Below are 21651 nucleotides of genomic sequence, written 5' to 3' on the forward strand. Positions count from 1 at the left end.
ACAACCAATTTTACGCAAACAATAAAAAGAAAGGCTTTAGCCACATTTATTTAGATAAATGATCCTTACAGAGACTGGTCTCAGCTTTACTAGTTCAATTAAATGACAAACTAAAATAAATCAAGGATTAAACACAAATAAATGCCAGTAGACCAATAACAATCCAACGTTTCTGCAATACAGTAATACAGAAATAAGAACTTCAGCACTGGCTTTGTGCTTCTCAAAATTGTCAGGGGAGATGAATCTGAGCCAAGATTCTTTCTACATGTTCATCTAAATTAAAATAAATGTGTCAGCAAAATCAAACCATCAGTCCAATGGGAAAAATCTTAAAACAAAAAAACAATTATCTGCCGATACTAGTATCATTTCTATATCATTGTGCATCACTAATAAAAATTGGATGTTTTTACTACAATACAACACAACAATTTCCATAAAATTATGGGTTTAGATTACAATTACACAAATTATTCATTTGAATTACACTTACAGTGTACATTAATGCTGGGGGGAATGAAAAGAGGACATTTCAAAAAGATAAGATATAAAAAATAAAATGACATCCATTTTACATGCTTTAGAGCAGTGGTTCTCAAACGTTTTAGACAAAGTACCACCCATTATCAAACCAAAACCTCCAAGTACCACCTATGAGTCTTACTGCAGAGACATGTGTGCCCTTAGTTCTTCCTCTGCAACACAATCTTTGTTGCATTTTTGCATATTTTTGTTTGTTTGTGTTTTTTTTTAATTAATTTGCATGCTTTACACAAAAAAAGTTCTAAAAAAAAAAAAAGACTAATATTTTAAACACATTTATTCATTTATGAGAACATAAAATGTATGGGAAGTAAGCATTTTGAAAGAAATTAAAACAAGAAGGGAGGTCAGTTTAACATCAATTACATGCTTGTTGCGCTTGGAGCATGTGCTCACACTGGCTATCTGTGCTTGTATCAGTAGGTGAAGGAGGTGTGGCTTTGTGTTAAAAAGTGTTTTAGGAATTAATGATGCGAAGTACGGCTACATTTTTCCTTCAGCTGAGAGTTTTCTTCTATTTTGTCTTCATTTGTACAGAATTCTCACTTTGTTTCTCTATATTTTTGTCTCTGGAATTAGCCGTTTAGGCTCCAGAGTGTTTCTGGAGGGGATTGCGTTCAATCCCTGGGGGAAAAAAAATAAAAACTGGAGAAGGTTTTTTTTTTTATTTTTTTTTTTTTTTTATCACAAACGATTATGAATAAATTCCTTAATTAAGTAATAAATCTTTTGAGGTTATTAGGAGTACCACCTCTTGCTGCTTCATGTACCACCAGTGGTACACTTACCACAGTTTGTGAATCACTGCTTTAAAACATGTTAATGTAGAGGGACCAAAAGGGTAATTGAGACCAATAACCCCAACTTTCTGGAGTGTAGGTTTTCTTTTTTTTGTGTGTGTTTTGGCCTTGTTTGTATATTTTGCTTATTTTCACAAGACTCCTCTGTCCCTTTGAGCCCACCAATGAAGAGACCACCTCAATTATCTCTTTAGGGTATCTTTAGCCATAATTACATGCTGCAGCATATGCCACTCTCATTACAATTCTAGTCCTAATTGCTGCCATTTGTGCTTTTCATCTGGCACCAAAATCTCTCAGACGCTATCTTATTGTGGACCGCAGTTGTAGGACACAGTAGCGATCTCTAATTAGCATCAGAAGCCTCGTCTAATTAGGTTCCCTCTTAAGCTCTTTTGTGGTCTGTGTTGATGAAAGCTATGGATAAACCAGTGTGATTCAAACCCGGCGAAAGATAGTGAGGGAAGCTTAATTATTGCACATGACCACCTTTGTTGCTGTCCATTGGCAGGAATCTTTACAAAGAAGACTGTTGGATCAGCCTTTGTGCAGATCAATAGTTACTGTGTCTCCATTGCATTTTCATAAAGACCATCACCATTTATGTGCCATGTGTCCTTGGATTTTTACCAGTTCAGCATTAAGAATGACTTGGATTAATAGAGTGCAGCGTTCATTGTTTAAGTGGAGGGTGGCAGTGGTCGATGAAACAGTTTTGCATAGTTCATCATTTAATTTGCATCTGATAATCAAAAGAATTATTTACATTTATTTTTAATAATACATTTATTATTTTTAATAGCTTATCTGTTTGATTTGCAAAAGATAATATTTTCCAGACGTTTAATCATAACAGTTAAATTGCGTGTTAGTTTATTTCAACACAAAACAATAAGTTGTTATATAAATATTATGTTTCCAGCTGGTTTAAAGGCTACCTATTAGTGCTACACTATATCTATACACTATAAGGTATGTAGTCGAACAGACTGCTGTCCCGAATACCGTTTTTAGGGCTTTGGAACTTTGGTCACATAATTCTGTGAATATTCGGTGTGTGTGTGTGTGTTGTTGTAGGGTGATAGGCTCTTTTAGGCTTTATTCACAAATCTAAATTAAAAACAGAATCCTACCCAAGGAACGAATATCGGAACAGCCAAATATTCGGGGCTAGCCCTAGTACATAGGCATGCCTTATACATGATGTATTCAGCTACTAAGTGTAAAAATAATTTTTAATCATTTATTTATTTATTTTATTTATTTGTGTATGTGTAACATATAATTTTAATTAAACATTCAAACATTCATTTGCTGTGTTTAATTTTGAGGTAACTCTGGCATAAAATTAAAAATGACTGGTCAATATTTAGCCTAAAATGAAGTAGTTTGAAAATCTCAAGCAAGAAAAATGTATTTGTTATAACTTCCACCAAGAGTATCCAAATGTATGTGTGAATTGTGTTTTAGGTTTTTTTAAAATGGTGATTTCGATGTTAGGGACTGTACATGTTGATTATTAATACTTAATATATATGTATTTTTTTTCTATAAAAATACCACAGTCATTTTTAGTACTATGCATCTGTTACATAAAATGACAAAAGAGCAGAAGGTTTCTGTTTTTTATTACAATTATAAGATACACAAAACATATGTGTACACCCAATACTCTGAGGTACGCTCATTTTAGAAAGGGACATCATTGTGCTGGTATAATCTTCATGGAAAAAATATTAAATAAAATTGGTTACTCCAGAGCAGGCGAGAACATGCTTCATTTCACCATGTCCCACAATACCAATAACACAGCTAAAAAATGAATTCTGTAATAAAATAATATTTAAAATATCACCTGAACATATAATAATTTATTGTAGCGATATCATACTTGCATGTACTTGAAGGTCTCTTAGCGAGGTGAACTTATTACACTCTTTGGGTGTGATAGGCAGCCTGGTTCCTTCGACTAACACACTTCTATATTTGCAGGCCGAACAGGACAATGGTCACCCCCTACCAGCCTTTGCCAATCTACACATTGAGGTACTAGATGAGAATGACCAGGCTCCATACTTCCAGGTTACCACCTACCACGGCTTCATCCTGGAGTCTGCCTCAGTGGGCACCACCATCTCTAACAGCACCAATCTCTCCTCTCCTCTGACCATCATTGCCCTGGATAATGATGTTGAAGAGGTGAGGTACAATCAGAAGAGCCGTACTTGATTTTCTGTATTGTTTCTTATGTCACTGGGACAAGTGGAAAAGCCTGGAAGTGACTGAAACCTTTGGATTTTATATAAGCTCTGTGTGATCTGCTGCTAATGTGATTTTTCGGCTACATTGATTTTGATATGTAAAGAATGTTAGCTGAAAATTCATAGATTTTTACTGTGTTTATGTCATAACCACCTCTTTGATGTAGCAAATAGATGAAAGTCGTAGATCAGTGGCACTTTGTCAATACTCTCAGTCAATAATAATCTCTTACTGATCTGAACTGTGCTCTTAATGAGCTCAGGCACTCACTATGGAGAAGAAGAAAAAACCCACACAAACACTGCCTACAAAACTAAAGGAAGGCCAGTGCGCGTTTTAAGTTCAGTATTTCTATACACTGAAATAGATCATAGGAGCAGGGTTTTTCAGTCTGGGCTGTCGGGTGCATGGTGTAAAGTCCCCCAGTGATGTTGTGGTCATTTCTCATCTTCTAGCAAGGTGTAAGCCACATTATTCTACCAGGCTGGGAAGGTTAGCAAGATTCCTACAAGAATCTCACTCTCAATTGCTGCATTATTAAACAGCTCAACACACTAGGAGGAATATCTACTAATTCTGTGATATCAGCTAACATGCCTGTGTTGGCTAGAATCATCTTGAGCTGTAGGGGAGAGAAAAGACCAACTGTGCCTTGTACCCAGTGGCTATGGTTTTACAAAGGTACTTGAAAGTGTGTGAACCCCTTAGGAGTTCCCATATCTCTGCATATATTTCACCAAAAACCTAATTCGCAATTCCTGAAAGAAGATAAGAAACACCCAAATCAGACAAATAACACGAGAATGTGAGACTTGGTAATGTATTTATTGTGTGGAAATCTGATCAAATTTTAGGTCACAATTATGAAAAAAATATATCGAAAATTCTAAAGGTTTCACAAACTTGCAAGCACCAATGTAGTCCGATCTACCATAACATTATGACCACCTCCTTTTATCTACACTCATTGTCTATTTTATCAGCTCCATTGATCCTACAGGAGGACTTCTAAAATTCTTTCTACAATTTCTGAAGTCTGCATACTTTTTTTTACCCCTCACCCTGTTCTTCAATGGTCAGGACCCTCAGAGGACCATGGAAGAGCAGGTATGATTTTGGTGGTGGATCGCTTACAGTGCTGCAGTGACACTGACGTGGTGGTGGTGTGTTAGAGTGTGCTGTACTGTTGAAAGTGGATCAGACACAGCAGTGCTTCTGGAGATTTTAAATATGGTGTTCACTCACTGTCCACTCTAGTAGACCCAACTACCTTGTTGGTCCACTTTGTAGATGTAAAATCAGAGACAGTAGCTCATATGCTTCTGCACAATTTGTGTTGGTCGTACTCTAGATGTCCACAGAAGGCTATTGACTGTTTGTATGTTGGACTATTCTCAGTCCATCAGTGACACAAAGGGGTTAAAAAACTCAAGCAGCCCTGCTGTGTCAGCCCTGCTGTTGTACCAGCACAACACACACTAACACACTGCCACATCGATCACTACAGTGCTGAGAGTGTGGTGGTCCTCTGGGGGTCCTGACCATTTGAAGAATAGGGGCAAACAAAGTATGTGGCAAAACAGATTGACTACAGTTTGGAATTGTAGAACTTACACAGTCCTATCACAGTAGTGTAAATGGAGCTGAGAGAATGGATGGTGAGTGTAGAAACAAGGAGGTGGTCATAATGTTATAGCTGATTGTTGCATATTGGTATATTCATTCATTGTCTGTAAGCACTTATCCCATTCAGGGTTGTGGAGGGTCCGGAGCCTACCAGGAATCATTGGGTGTAAGGCAGGAACACACTCTGGAGGGGGCGCCAGTCGCAGGGCGACACACCTTCCCTCACACACTCACACCTATGGACACTTTTCTGAGTCACCAATCTACCTACTGAGGTGTGAGAACCCACCTCACAGACAGTCACCCGGAGGAAACCCACACAGACACAGGGAGAATACACCACACCCCTCACAGACAGTCACCTGGAGGAAACCTACGCAGACACAGGGAGAACACACCACACTCCTCACAGACAGTCACCCGGAGGAAACCCACGCAGACACAGAGAGAACACACCACACTCCTCACAGACAGTCACCCGGAGGAAACCCACGCAGACACAGAGAGAACACACCACACTCCTCACAGACAGTCACCCGGATGAAACCCACACAGATAGAGGGAGAACACACCACACTCCTCACAGACAGTCACCTGGAGGAAACCCACACAGACACAGGGAGAACACACCACACTCCCCACAGACAGTCACCCAGAGGAAACCCACACAGATACAGGGAAAATACACCACACTCCTCACAGACAGTCACCCGGATGAAACCCACGCAGACACAGAAAGAACACACCACACTCCTCACACCAGATACAGGGAGAATACACCACACTCCTGGAGGAAACCCACACAGATACAGGGAGAACACACCACACTCCTGGAGGAAACCCACACAGATACAGGGAGAACACACCACACTCCTCACAGACAGTCACCCGGAGGAAAACCACGCAGACACAGAGAGAACATACCACACTCCTCACAGACAGTCACCCGGAGGAAACCCACGCAGACACAGAAAGAACACACCACACTCCTCACAGACAGTCACCCAACTGGATAAGAGATTACAGTGAATTAATGAATAAATAAATATTTGCAAAAGGATGTATACTCTGATTTTTTAGTGGATTCAAAGATACATTTATGAAACATAAATACAAAGTTTTCTTCTGACAGCAACTGATGTGGGAAAGTTTCACCTGAAAGTTCAATCCTTGGATGGAAAAACAGGGAAAACGTTTCAATTCTTTGTTCAGTATCTGCTTTCACCAAGACAATGCTTAATTTTCCTTTTTAAATAATCCTTTTGAAGGACTGGCGCCCCCTCCAGGGTGTGTTCCCGCCTTGCGCCCAGTGATTCTAGGTGGGCTCCGGACTCACCGTGACCCTGAACTGGATAAGAAAATAATCCGTTTTAATGCTTTTTTTTTCTTCAAACACTGAGCTCACACACGTTTTGTTTTCTCCCTTTAGCTCACAGTTAATCAAGTGCCTGTAGGTATTAGTGAAAGTGCTGCTAGAGGTGTGAAGTCCTCCTCTGCCCCCTTCTTCTTTTTTCTGTCTATTTTTCCTCCATACAGTTCCTTCTTTCCTTCTCTGATTTAATTTGGTTAATGCTCTCCATGATTACTGCCGTCTGCTGTATTTTATTGATTTATATTTACACTCAGAGCCTTCCGGCCTAGGCCTCCTTTTTGAAGTGTCTCATTTACACATTTCGGGGTGAATCTTGAAGACGAATTCTAGGCTGAAAAAGAAAGGGATACGTAAATGTAAGCAAAAGCATAATTACTGAAACCATGAATAAGCGAATGCCATTGCCAGCATGAAGGCTGCTGGTAGCACAGTTCCTGACTCTAATTAGCGTTAAGGGAATATGTGTGTGTTTAAACTTTGAGCAGGGAGCACTAACTCTGACAATGAGAATGTCACCAGGGACCCTGTCTGCATAAGTCTACTTTTTCAAGAAAGAAAATTGGGAAGGTTAATAACACTGTATCTGCTGTTGCGTGAATAGACCACAGTCATCTAGATTATTTTCTTCTTTTCAGGCTTTTTTTTTTTCTCTCTCTCTTTTCCCCCTATCCATGTTCACGCTCAGATTGAGCCCATTAACATCCAGGGCCACGAAAGCATTAGCTAACAATGTGGGGAGAAGTGAAACAGCTCGCATAATGAAAGTTGCCATAAGCGTTGCAAAACGCTTACGGGCGACTGCGTGAATGCCACTGGCACCCGGATCAGCAAGGAATTTTGATCAGGTCACGCTGCAGGGCATACACCTATAGATTCTTATTGTATGTCCTGTGTGCTAAACAGTTTATCACAGTGCTGTGCTGGGTTTTTAAAACTGCAGGCTTTTCATTCTGTTCACACAGACTGTATATACAGTGAAGCACCAAGTTTTATATTTTACATTTCCAATCCAAACAGCAAAGTTGTTCAGTGTCTGGAAAAATAATAAAAACTTACACAAAAGCCTCAACAACTAAATGCAATAACGTTTTATTATTTCAGAGAGAGAGAGAGGTAAAGCCTAGCATACGAGACCAAGACACTTTGGTTTTTTTTTAGCCATTAATAGACATTGGGGTGTCTTAAAAACATGAGATCGGGGTTGAGCATGCAAACAGACTTGAGCCTGATTTTCTTCTTTCTCATAAAGGCGAAAGCTTCAAGTACTATTTAAGTTAATGGGAACACTACTTTTGAAAAGACTCAGTGTCTCTTTTCAACACAGGTCCTTGAGACACCCTGCCTTGCACATTTATTGCTTTCTTTTCTCCCAACACGCCTGATTCAACTAATCAGTTAATTACAACAAGAACACCGTTTTAGGTCACTGAAATATATATTTTCAGTAACACTGACATCAAACAGCATGTATGTCTCTGGCTGAAATGAAAATATCTCCTCACTCCTCATAGTGAAGTACATAAGTCGTAAAATGTACATTAACCCTATCTAGCACTAGATTTCAGATTTCCACATATGAATAAACATAAATGATGCTGCATAATGAACTATTAAGATTTAGATTCAGTTATTTCATGATTTGAGTAGTGCACTACATAGGGAGGGAGTATGGAGTGATTTGGGAATAAACCGCTGTTTCTCTCATACTTTGTGGCGTTCTGCTGTCTCTCTTAGAGGTATTATGTCCCCCTACTGGACGGGCATGATAATGCAGCAGTTTTCATATTCAATATTTTCAAAAAGTAAGAGAGGAAAATCTCAGTTTTTAAAATAAACGGATCCATGTAATAAATAAAAATATAAATGTTGGTCTTTAACTTCAATACGTTACTGTAGTTATTATGTGGCTTAGAAGAGGTATTGAATGAATGTGTCATTTCATGTTTCATATGTGTGATTTCTTCCTAATGTCCTCAAAATCCGCTCTTGGAATTCTGCATGCTATAAATGGATTGAATCCCCTTCCTTTGCAGTGGTTTGCTCTTGGTAGTTATTTATTTATTTATTTATCTTTTACCTGCTTTGAGCTGCTTGGACCTCTTGGCATTGACATGATTTTTTTACAATATGATTGATGACCGTTGCAGAGCAAAGATCCCATGGTACGAATCTCTCTGGACAACTACGACAGCATCTTTTCGGTGACACCCAGTGGACTGTCTCGCTACTTGACACTGTTGAAGCCTGTGGACCGTGAAGAACAGCAGAGTTACAGCTTCACAGTAAGAACCGCATTTCCACCTTTTTACAGCATTTCTACCTGCTGAGGTGTATCAGGGCTGCTGCCTCTTCTCTCTTATCTGTACTGTGAATGCAAGTCTCCAGTGCAACTGAGAATAATGCTGAATAGGATGTAGTTTGATTTAATACAACTTTAAAACATTTTTTAAGTATATAAAATTAATAAAAAAAGTAATTTAGCAGTTGTAGCAAATGAAACATACATAATTGATATTGTATTTAAAGTAAATAGCATTCATAATTAATCATTCACAAGAAATCATAGCTGCATTTCTTCACTTTGGTTAAATATTGCATTTAACATGAAACGATATTTGGATGTATTTCCAAACAGAAAATTGAATAATAATTTTTACCCATAGGTTGTTTGCTGATTACACCACTGCGTGAACTGCAGATGGAGGGGAGGAAGTGATTTTATTCACAGGGAGCTCAATCACACGTTTTTATTATGCATGTGATTTGCATCGTTTAGGGTCGCTCTAAATCATTATAACTGATACATTAGAAAGAGTTTGTATCAAGTACCAAAAGTTGTTGTCCATGGGGGGAGAAATACGCAAGATTCTGACTGAAAAACAGTTTGTGATCCGCCACCTGCAGTCAGGATGAGACTGAGGCAGTTTCCTGGTTTTGAATTAAGTTTTTAGCTTCTTGTAGATGTTGTTTTAAATGCATCACCAGCACACAGCCACTGCACAACAACACTGTGCACAACACAGTACTCGCTTCTAACAACTGTGTAAGGCAGAAGTTGGCTTTTAAGTGTCCTATACCACCTTAAATAATGCAGCAGGTGCCAGTGTGTACATGCTGAACATTTAAGGTGGAATTCGAAACTTGGAAATGGAGATGTGCTTGTGTTGTCTATGACAAGCAAATTTTATATTTTGCTCAATTCTGTGGGCGTCCAGTGGTGATGGACTAAAAACCCTAATGCTACGTTAAAACAGACGTTTATGATTGTGGGGAAACGCTGTTCTCTGGTTTGTTTAAGTTCAGATGCTCCACTTCTTTTAAGGTGGATTGGTATGTTTGAGGATTTCACTGAAGTTTAATTTTTCTGTTTTTAATTATCTATTTGAATTACCAAAGAAACAAATTTGTAACTCAAGTTGTTTAATTTTATAGCACTTTCAGTACTGCATTTAGCTGATTCCTGAATTTGGAGGCATTCCAAGTCAATATTAACCATTTATAGAGCAAGAATAGAGCAATATCCTCATCTCTCAGTTGTCTAAAAAATCTCAGGATGCCTTTGCCCTGCTCTTAGCAGAGAGATGGAAAGCCTAGCATACTGGACCAAGGCACTTTTTTTTTTAATAGATATTGGGGCATCCTCAACACATAAGATAGGTTTGAGCATGCAGACAGACTGGAGAGCTAGCAAATAGTAAGGAAACATCCTCAGAATTATATAAAAAGTGAATGTACCCTTTAAGTCAACAACTGTAATGTTAATGTCAAGAGGTGTTGTTGTTGCTGGATTAATCCACAGAACAACAAAAAGAGAACCACACTACCATCATCGTGCAGCACCTTTGGTACTGAGGTTGACCAAACAATTGTTTTGTCTATCTCAGTATTTTTGTGAGCATTCATTAGTGTTTTTGAGTTAAGGGACGTCTGGAGAAGAAGACAGCTTGCACAGTTTAAATAAACAGAGCACTTTATAATGAGAGAAAAATCTAATAAATATCTGTAAAATCACATTTACTAGTGCAAGTGACTGGTTCACTTGAGCTTCCTTACCCAGGTTGTATCACTGTTTTGGCATTGAATTATGGACTCTTTGCTCACGTTCTTGTACACACATTGACCAAACACAGCTTCATTCCTATGTGATTGCATTCCATGGCTAAAACAAACAAAAATTCACAGATGGTACACTTTTCCAAAGACTTTGCTCATCATGGCCATTTTCATGTCCAGTTTAAGTCCTCAGGTTTTAAAGCTGTAGCTCATTTGAAGGTTGAGAGCGAAGCAGTGCGAGTGCAGCCATGTTGTTGACTGTTAACACCACTTTGCTGTTGCCTCATTTTGTGTAAATCAGATGATGTTCATAATTAACACGAGTCAGCATTATATATTTAATATTTAGAGGGCAAATTCCCCTCTTGCCCCCCCAAATATCATCTATATTTGGAGTGTTCCGTTAACAAATTCCTGTAATCCTTACAATGTCTGGACTGATTCAAGAAGCGAAGATAAACCATAACAATAACATCTTGACAAACAAGACATCACTGTTATTCTTATGGGTTTAATGCCCATCTGTATTTAATGGATGTCAAAAACATGCTTATTTCCCTGATAAATAGATTTAAACAGATGGTTTAAGACTTTCTGTGCAGTACTGCATTGTAAACAAGTTCTGTTATTTTCAGAATCATAAGTCTGTAGCGTATTTGTGGTTAATTTCTTTGTCGTAATCTCACAATCGCATTTCACAATCACAGAGTGCATTAAAGAACAATTCTACAATTTAGGGCCACTGAAACAGGACAATAGTTTTTATTTTTCTACTCAAGAATAATAGCCCATTGTGACTCACACAAAGGACGAACAATTTTATCCCCTTGGTTTGTCCTTTGGCACGAAATTTATTTATTTATTAATTTTTTGGCATGCATTTATCCAACTATTTGTTAGTGGAGATGTTTTTAGAGTTCTCCAGTTTGTTCAAACACGTAAGTTCAAACATGGGAAACTTGAGTTTGAGGATCGATTGTGAGCATGAGAGAAAGCAATCAGTGTAAGAGCATTCATTGAAAAATTAAATTGTGGAAAGAGATAAATAGTGCATCCTGGATAATGCGATACAGTCGGCTCCCTCATTAACTGCTCCCGCAGTCTCCTGTACAAGCACCTCAATTCCTAGAGAACTTTTAATCCTGAAAGCAGTGAGTTATTAAGCCCCAAGCTCCATTCTCCTTGTGGCAGTGCAGACGTGGACAGAATCCCAGCAGAAGCCACACTTATGCTAATGACTCTGTCGACCCTGAGCCAAAATGCACTGGGACTTTTTTTTTTTAAAGCCCAGAGACAGATAGGAGTGAATCTAGCTGAGCAGGAGTTGAGATGTGTAAAAACTAGAGGTGGCAGAGAGCCTGAGTTTGACACACAGTAACTCAGCATTTGATTGGCAGTGCTGCACTCCTTCCCCTCGAAGATGATGTCATGGCTCAGGGATTATTCGCCCCTCGCTGTGAAGTATTGAAGCCTCAGCTCTCGCAGCACTTTTTCAAATCTGATTTAATTTGTGTGGCACATTTTACAGGGCAGGCAATCGCTAGCCAGCTTTGATAATCTCCAAAGTTTTCAACCAACCTGAAAAGAAATGGCAGCTACAGTAAATGGCGGAGTTTCTAGAGACCTGGAATCTAAACATGCTCTTTTGGCAAGACTTAAAGTAGATTTTGCAACATTTCTGTGTGGGCCTGATGGCATTCAGCCACAAGAGCAATATGAGGGTCATGCACTGATGATGGATGATTAGTTATGAATCACCTAAGCTACTCAAATTCCAAACCAAACATTATTGCATGGAGCTTTTTCACTCCTTCACTCTTTCACATGTAGTTCCACTCCTCTGCAGCCCAATGCTGGGGGATTGTATCCTGCTTGTCTAGCCTTGGCCTTGGGCATGATGACCTTAGATGGTTGCTCCATTTCTGTTGGGCAATGGTTTCCTATCGACTTTCTACAAGTTTGTGCACAGTTGAACACAGTAAGTGCAAGAGATATCTACAAATTTGCAGACATCAGATTAGTGATATTATAAATAAAATAGTGATACTATAAATATCTCAAAGCCAGCAGACCCTTTCTGACCCTATTATAAGGCTGTATGATCTTGTGTTGTTTTGTATGATGTGCTCATAAAGGCTCACATGGGACATGTTTTCAGACCAAAGCTGTTAAAGCAACACTAGGCAGTATTTTTACCTTAAAAGTACAGTTTCAAAATTATTGTAATGCTTCACTGACCTGTAATAGGGAGAATAGAGTGTCTGATGTTGTTACTCTGGCCTTGAGGTCAGGACTTTGTGATGGTAACTCCATTACCTTCGCTTTATTGTCCTTGAGCCATTTTGCTACAACTTTTGGGGGTCATTGTCCATTCGGAAGACCCGTTTGTGCCCAAGCCTTAAATTCCTGGCTGGTGTTTTGAAATGTTACTTTATAATTTTCCTTCTACATAATGTTTCAGTTTGCACTACATGATACTGCCACCCCCGTGCTTTATGGTTGGGATGGTATACTTTGGCTCCCCCTTTTCCTCCTTACATAACAATGTTCAATATGGCTAAACAGTCCCCCCCCCCCCTTTGTTTAACAGACCACTGAAAATTTTTCAAAATTGTAGATTTATTTATTTTTTTATTTAAATGGTGGTTGTCTATCTTGCTGAGCAGCCTTTTAGGTTAATACAGGACACATTTTACTGTTGATAAAGATGCCTTTGAACCTGAATTCTAAATCATGTTCTTGTTCAGTTGATGTGTATTTTTCACACCAACACACGTTCATCTCTAGGACACAGAGAATGTCCACTTCCTGAAAGTTAAGATGGCTTCATAGTAGGGCTGAGTGAATAATCAAAAGCTAATCGAAATCCATATTCAGAACTTCTAATTGGCATAATCTAGATCTGGGCAGTTAATTAAAAATGAATCAAGATCAACATTTAGAAATTATAATAGACGTAGCCTGTGTACGTCATATTATTTAATGATCCACACAATCGTGCATGTAGTCACATGATTCTGCCCCATCCAATCTGCTACATGGAAACAACATGGAGGAGAATCTAAACACAGAAGCCAACTTGTACCAAAGATGTGTACCAAAACACGTCCAAATGCTGTGTGTGTCATTTGGACGTGTTTTGACTTTAGTCACAATGACACTGAACATAAGAAGCCAAATAAAGAAGCATTTCTATAACCTTAAGAAATGGAAAAGGTTACATCTTTACAGCTTTTATTACATAATGCTTAGACTACTGCAATAGCTTGTATTTGAGTGTCAGTAAGTTCTCAATAGCTCATTTGCAGTTAGTCCAAAACAGGGCAGCTCGTCTTCTTACGGGCACAGAAAGAAGGGACCACATTACTCCTATTCTGGCATCATTACATTGGCTTCCTGTACACTCCAGTTTAAAAGTCTTAATGGAGTGGCTCCTTCCTATATAGGAGATTTTCTTCAGCATTACCCTGCCTCCAGGTTGTTGAGGTCATCAATTCAGCTGCTGCTCACTGTGCCACGGTCTTGGCTGAAACTAAAAGGGGACAGGGCCTTTGCTGTTGCTGCACCGAGACTGTGGAACAGTCTACCCCTGTAAAGTAGGTCTGCACCCTCTGTTGATGGTTACACAGCAAATTCTCCAGTGTTATATCAATACTGTTAGTGCTAACTAAACACTGAGAGTGCTAAATTATTACACGAACAGTGTTGATATAACACCGGTGAATTTGCTGTGTAGTCTAGGCTAAAACACTATTTTTATCAACTAGCTTTTGGCTCAGTAAACTGATCATTGTTGTATGTTTATATTGTCCTTTTAAATGTTTTTTGCTTGTATTGCATTTTAGATTAAAATGTGCTTTATAAATAAATACTTACTTACGTACCTACAAAAGGTAAACACTGCCAAAGCATCTGTTTCAGCAACCAAAGTATATTCCATTAGTCTGTTTCAAAAGTTGAAGCACAATCACATCACCAAAGAGCACATGGCTGAAAAAATGACTGACAAGATCAGATCAACATTTGAAAAAATATATCAGCTTTTAAAACTTAAGCAAAGTCATTTCAGCTCAAGCATTGTCAGTGAACTATGAGGGCAATATTGGTTAATTAATTGCAATTCGCCCAGCACTGCTGCATAGTCCCGTGGTGTTAAAACTTGTACATCGTTCCAAGTTTGGAACAGATGAATGTGATACCTTCAGGCTTTTGGAAAACGCACTCAAGGATGTACCAGATTGTGGAGGTCTGCTATTCTTTATATTGGCTGATTTCTTTTCATGTTCTCATGGTGTCAGGCAAAGAAGATAGTAGGCTTTGAAGGTAGGCCTTAAAATACTGCTACAGAATCACCTCAAATTAACTTGGAAGGTGTCAAAACTGTAATGATAAAATGTATGTTGTGACACACACTAAGATCCTTTTGGCAGAGTTTTATGTCAGAACAAAAGAAAATGTGTTGCTTTGTTTAAGCCTGAACCTAACTCTGCGCTACTGTGAGTGATAAGCAGTAGCTAAAAAATAATTGATAATTAATATGTAGATTAGTGTTATAGTCCTTTGGGCTGTAGAATCATTTAATTGTTCTTGACATTTAGATATTACTCTTTGTGATTACCGTTTTTATTCTGATAATATATTAATTCATCAGAAAAGCTGAATTTGAGCAGGTTTCCAGGACAAGTAGATTTTTTTCTTCACAGCAAACTTATGAATTTTACTTCATTACAGAATATAATTATAAGCTATTAAACCTGTTAATTTGTTAGAACTTGCTGAAATAAATAACACAAAGGCAAAGTTCAAGACTCTGCCATTTTTTTAGATTAATATATAAATATTAAATAAATAATAAATATTAATTTTAGTGTCCGTAATTTAAAACAAAGTTTTAGAGATTTAGTGATTTGTGTAAAGGCAGACTTCTTATCACAAATCATGTACAGATGATCCTGTATGTTCGTAAATTCAGCTAATGATGGTTAATTCATTCAGAACATCTGCATGGAGAAATAAGGTATGGCTTACCACAACAAAAGCTGGGAAGCTAAATGTTCCCTTCCACCTTAAGCTGTGCAGCTGTTATATCTTAGTACCCTGAGGAGATATATTGTTACCTCAAGGCATCAGAATGTATTGTAATTGCTGAGCTGTTTAAGGTGAAATATAACAGGCTGGTTAATTACAAGCAGTAGACTCATCATGCCAAATGTAATTCAGATGTGCATGAGGTATAAGTTATAAAGCAACAGTATGCTTCTGTGAATAGCTATGTCAGATCTGCATATGCATTATGCCAAAAAATGTTAAAGACCCCCTCCAGTGAAAATCTAGCATTTTTTTATATGCTAGAAGTGGTGTTTTTTATACACTAGAAGAAGTATCGTGTGTGGAATAACCAATTGACTTCATAGCTGAGCATTTCCACTTTCCAGTTGGAGACAAATACAATCTCAATCAGGCCACATTTAAAGGGAGTGTCTTCGATTGTGAGGGGATGCAGTTCTCTGTTTTGTCCACGTTCAGAAGCTCCATGTATTTAATGTGGAATGGTATGTTTGAGGGGACAAAAGGCTTTTGTTTTTACATAGACCATGATTCATTTAATCACTCAGAAGTCAGATACGAGAAATTCGCCTGTCATGGAAAATCTGATTGATCTTTTGTGAGCAAAAACTGCTGACAAAGTGTGACCAGGACTCAACTCATAATGTTTTTCTACTAGTGGGGAGCCGGAACACTTCCTATTCACAAACCTAATTTGGAAACATTTGGCACACTCTCCTTGACAAAAATTGTTTTGCAAACCAGGAAAATTAGTTTGCAACTACAACCAAAGAAGAGTTGTTTCCCCAGTGTGAAAAATGACGTCATACATGGATGTTGAAGAAACTTCAGAAAGATCTCAGAGCCTCAAATAAAGTGTTATCATGCAGTGGAGCTGGGCGCAGTCATTTTACAGTGTGTTATATAAGCAATAGAACACGAGAGGGAGTGTGTTATGAAATAATAACACGGCTGTGATGCTGCTCAAGTACAAGCTGAAGGTGAGTGCTGTAGTCCACTTCATCTGTGCTGTTATTTCATGATAACACACAATCTTGAGTATTCTATTGCTATTATACATCAGTTCGGGTAATACATCATGAAATAAATAAACAGAGCTGTAAAAGTGGCATCAAATATGTTTATGAAAGTAGTAAATCCTTCCACCAAATTATAGTTCCTCAAGAAGAAGCTTGTTGCTTGTTGTCACAGTAAAACTAAACTGCACTAACCAGTCACACCTCACTGTATCATTATATCACATTTTTTATTCCAAGTTAAAACTTACATGTTTATAACTGTGAATGAGTATAATTGGTGCATGATTTTTAATCCTTATTAGTATTCTCAAAATATAATGAAGGCAGGTTATTGGTGTCAAAGGTGCTGAAATTTGTTTGATGGTGAGAAATGTAATAAGGACAGCTGCAGCGTAAAGAGAGTTGTGAGCAGTGGTTGTGAACAACCTGTGCTGTTATCAGGAAATATCAGTATGTTTAGAATGCTTCTCAACCAATAAGAATGTGTGACCGTAACTAACTGTTGTATAAAAATGTATATAAATATTAGGAAATAAAACAGGAATTTGTGAGTATGTGTGTGAGATAACGTATGTTTGGTTCTCGTGTAAACTGGTGGGCTGGTTCGCTTAAGAGCTCCTAGATTTAAAAAAATCTTTCCATTTTAAAAAAAGTTCATTCCATGGAAAATGCTAATACTGATTCACTCATGGTTAGTAATTGCATCACAGGTGGTGCTATTTTCACATACTCGCATTTAAGTACTGCTACAGAATGGTAGTGTTATTATGATTTTCATCAATTATACTTTGTGTCTGTATAAAAATACAGTTTTTATTAACATAAATTAGTTTTTATGGGTTTAATTGACGATTCATTTGATCATGACAGATATATTTTATCATATATATATATATTATTTATACATGTCTTCTTCTTTGTTATTGTAATATTGAATAGTTGTTTTCTTTCTAGAGCCCCCACCCCCGAGTGACCAGATTTGAATATGCCAGAGGCTGAATAAAATCACATGAGTTTAACATTCCTTTTTTGGTATGTAAGGCCTCATTACACCAGCTTATCATTTCGGCTGCCTGGTAAGAGTTTATCAGCCCGCACTGGAGCCTTCTGATGCTCTGTACATACTATATGAGTCACTGCTACATGACTGTTTCCTTTTGCTGTTAAGAGCCATTCCCCTAATTCAGTGAGGCTGATGACAGCAGACTGTGGAGGGGTTGGAGTGCATGCAGATTCACAGGAGCAAGCGGGAAAGGGGGCACTGGGGACTCGCTGGTGTGTGTTAGCATTCACTGCACTCCCACCATGCACTGATTCATGCGGCGCCTGAGCCTGCCTGCCCCCAGCCCTGGGAGCTCAGGAGCCTGAGGTTCACTGTGTGATGTTGCTGTACTCGTAGTCTGGCACCTTACATACAAATGACTGCACTGTGAGTTACCTGTAGTGTGATGAGGCTAATAGTAAAAACACCGTAACTATTTAGTGATTATTTTTATTATCGGTTCCTCTTCAGGCATTGTGGGTATTACAGAGCATCATATAGAGGGTTTTTGTTTTGTTGAGTTGACTGCAATCTTTTCATATAATAAAATAATAAAAACAATTGTATTATTATTTTTACAGTTGGCTAACAGTAGCATAGGACATGCTACATATTGCTAATTGTTGTTTATTCATGACGTCTGCTCATACAGTACACTGAAATGATGTCATATATGGACCAGGGCTTTATGGCCAGATAATCTTACTCATTTACCTTCAACATTTTGGCCTAAAAAATAAATCAATAAATAACACTATAACTAATGAACTATGAAACATGTTTAGCTTGTCAGGTCCTGACAGTTTATGATCACGGAAAGCCTGTAGCACCTAATTACTGTTTATGACAAACAAAACAGAATCTCTGTGTTGAAATGACATTCCAGCAAATTTTACATGAGAAAACTCTGACCATGAAAGGAACCGACTAGATTACATTTTAACTGTGATATTTTTGATGTTTCTAAAAGCAGGCACCTTTACATTTAATAACTAGAAGTAATATATGTTTGTGATAACGGAGGGTATATAAGGATTACTAAACGGAAACAGAAGTTAATCAGAACAGCTCTGCAGGGGAACTCTTTCTTAAAGGCAGTCACACTCCAATGTGTCCAGTGTGTTGGTGTGTGTTTTATGGCCATATGGGATGGCTTTCAGTTTTATAACATATACGGCAAGAATGAAAGGCTTGTGGATCACAGAAATGTCTCAACTTACAAAGAAGAAATTATGATCAAATATCTTAACAATGTTCAACACATTTCTGTTAGAGCCTCTAGTAAGACATTACTGACCTGTGCATGTGGATATGCTGTCTCTGACATATAACTTTTGAATGTGAGTTTTAAATTGTATGGTGTGTGGGCTAAGTTGCAGATTTAAAAACGGTGTTGTTCAGTGCAATTGGGCTGAAAACCTCTCTGAGTGGTGTTTATGTACACAGCTGAATGGACTGTTCTCAAATCTCCAGCACTTGAATTCTCATGCCTCTTTTGCTCAGACTTCAATTACGTCATGAAATGTCTTCATGACAAGTGCACACTTCATGGAAGGGCTTAGGGCAAGAATTGGCACAGGGGAACGTCTACAGACATTAAAAACTAAATCCTAGACATTTATTATTTTGTTTAACATTACGGTTTTTACCGTATTTTACTCTGTTTTTTTGTTTGAGGTATAATATACTGCAGTGGACAAGTGCAATTTAAGTTATGCAAGCATAACAGGCTTAAACAATGATTAGCAAAAGATTACCGTACGTCCTGGTAACTGCTGATCTATTTTTTCATTAAAAAATTCTCCACATATGTAGCTGTACACCGTGATCTTAACAGTGTGCATTTTTTTAACCTCCAGTGAAGGTGTGTCGTCAAGGCACAAAGAATGTTGAGAGGATAACTAATTTCCACTTGGCTCACTGCTGCTTTGCTGACCCGTTTGCTTTTGTCTGATTCTTCCAGCTCTGTCTGTTGCTCTCCATGGGAGCGTTTTGTGGTGCTTCGTGGCGACAGCTTTGAACTTGGAGAATCTTTTATGTCCTGCTCACCGTGGAGGCCTCTTCTTTTTTTTGTTTTCTTGCCTGGTACAGCTTGTGATGTTGCTGCACTTGTCTCTACCTCTGAAACATCTGTGTTAATTCACAAAACTGTTGTGCTGCGTGTGGAAGCTGACAGGCCAAACATGCTCTCCCAGCAGCTCCATAGTGGCCCTTCTTTTATTCTCAGATTAGCCCAGCTGACAGCCAAGCAAAACAGTACAGGGTCCCATTATTGAGATCATTACACCCTTACAGTGACCTTGACCCTTACGCCTCCAAGCTGTCTTTGGATGTATTTTTCTATGTTCACCTTTAAGATGGACTCATTTGTTACTATCATTTGCATTTCTATAGAAACTGCAGAATCTAAACCAAATTATTTTAAGAAGAATACTTGTTTCAGGTAGAAGTAGTAATGACATAGTCATTGTATGTCACTTTTCCACTGCATGGAACCTACTCGACTCTACACAGCTTTTTTGCTTTTCCACTGGCCAAATCTGGTACCTGGTCCCTGGGTAATTGGGTAGGTTTTCAGTCCCAGCTCCCTTTCGTGGGGGAGCCTTGCCAGTGGAAAAGCAACAAGCTTTAAGCGAGCCAAGCTGAGCCGTGTAGAGCCGGACCCATGCGGTGGAAATGTAGCACTAGATGCTTTGTACAGAGCCTGTAGGTGGCACATATTGCAGGATCTTCTGCAGGGTTATACAGTGTGGAAAAAAAAAAAAAGAAAAAGCATACATTACTTTTTGATTCCCATGGACCAAATGTGATAAATACACACCCCTGCTTATCAGAGTATCCCCAATCACAGCTCTGGACCCCAGGGATCTGTGATAATTTGTATAAAAGTGATATTGTATTTGTTTTTTTTACCACAGTCTTTGATCAGATCTCTCCATGAAGAATAGTTGGCTTTTGATGGTGATCATAATAATAAAGACTGCATTGTGAGGTTATCGGTGGCAACGTCAAAGCGTTCTGATGGTTAACATTGCTATGTGGCCAAAGCAAGATTGCACTTTAGCTAATGGGGAAAATTGTTTTCATGACTAGGGGTGTGTCTTGCTATTGTATTTTTGTTTTATGGTTTTATAACCGTAAGCCATAATGCTTAATTAATTTATATGTGCAAAAGTGTGTTCCCTGTAGAGGATTTGTTCATTTATTTTCACATACAAAATAAATCCAGATACTTTATGGTGAGCCCATTACTGACACTGACACAGGAGTCCATTGGTGCAAACAGAGATAGTGTAATCTAAATAGAATAGAATTACTGGTAGATTGGAATTCTCTGGAGCAGCCACATATAAGCATATGAAATAAGGTTGCCATGCACGGTGCCAAGCAAGAGATAGAGGGGTAATGAAGCTCCATTGAATGTATTAGGGATGAGCTGGAGTGGTGAATGTGATTCAGATCTAGTTATCCAACATCAGTTCCTGGTTTAACAGATGTTCGCATGGCTGAATACCATCGAAGCCACACATCATCTCATTTACAATAGTGTTTTGACATTTGGACATGTTTGTGTATGTATTGTGGATTTTTCTATATACAGAAGGACTGTCTAATCTGTAATTTGTCTTAATATCCCCTGAAATTAATGGATTGTAGTAAAAGATGCTTTTACTATAAGCTATGAGCTAGTATTCTGCCAAATCGCAATTCAAATTTTGCACGTTTTTGCTAATTGCAAGGACATGGACTGCTTAATGTCAGTAATTAAATACCATTATACCACAGTTAGTTCCGACCCTGCGATGTGATTGTGAAGTTCCAGGAGCACGATAATATTACACAATAATGGCACTCTGATCGAAG

At 38.3% G+C, this 21651-nt stretch overlaps 1 protein-coding gene across 11 annotated transcripts in view; it reads left to right on the top strand.

Annotated features, from left to right (window-relative positions):
- pcdh15b (protocadherin-related 15b) overlaps positions 1-21651 on the top strand; it is a 323490-nt gene that overhangs the window by 142605 nt on the left and 159234 nt on the right. For all 11 annotated transcript variants that reach the window (XM_066663505.1, XM_066663496.1, XM_066663499.1 and 8 more), the window contains 2 exons: positions 3339-3545; positions 8754-8888. In XM_066663505.1, coding sequence (XP_066519602.1) covers positions 3339-3545; positions 8754-8888 — 342 coding nt within the window. The remainder of the gene's footprint in view (positions 1-3338; positions 3546-8753; positions 8889-21651) is intronic.

This window comes from Hoplias malabaricus, chromosome 3 (assembly GCF_029633855.1).
Source record: "Hoplias malabaricus isolate fHopMal1 chromosome 3, fHopMal1.hap1, whole genome shotgun sequence".
NCBI lineage: Eukaryota > Metazoa > Chordata > Actinopteri > Characiformes > Erythrinidae > Hoplias > Hoplias malabaricus.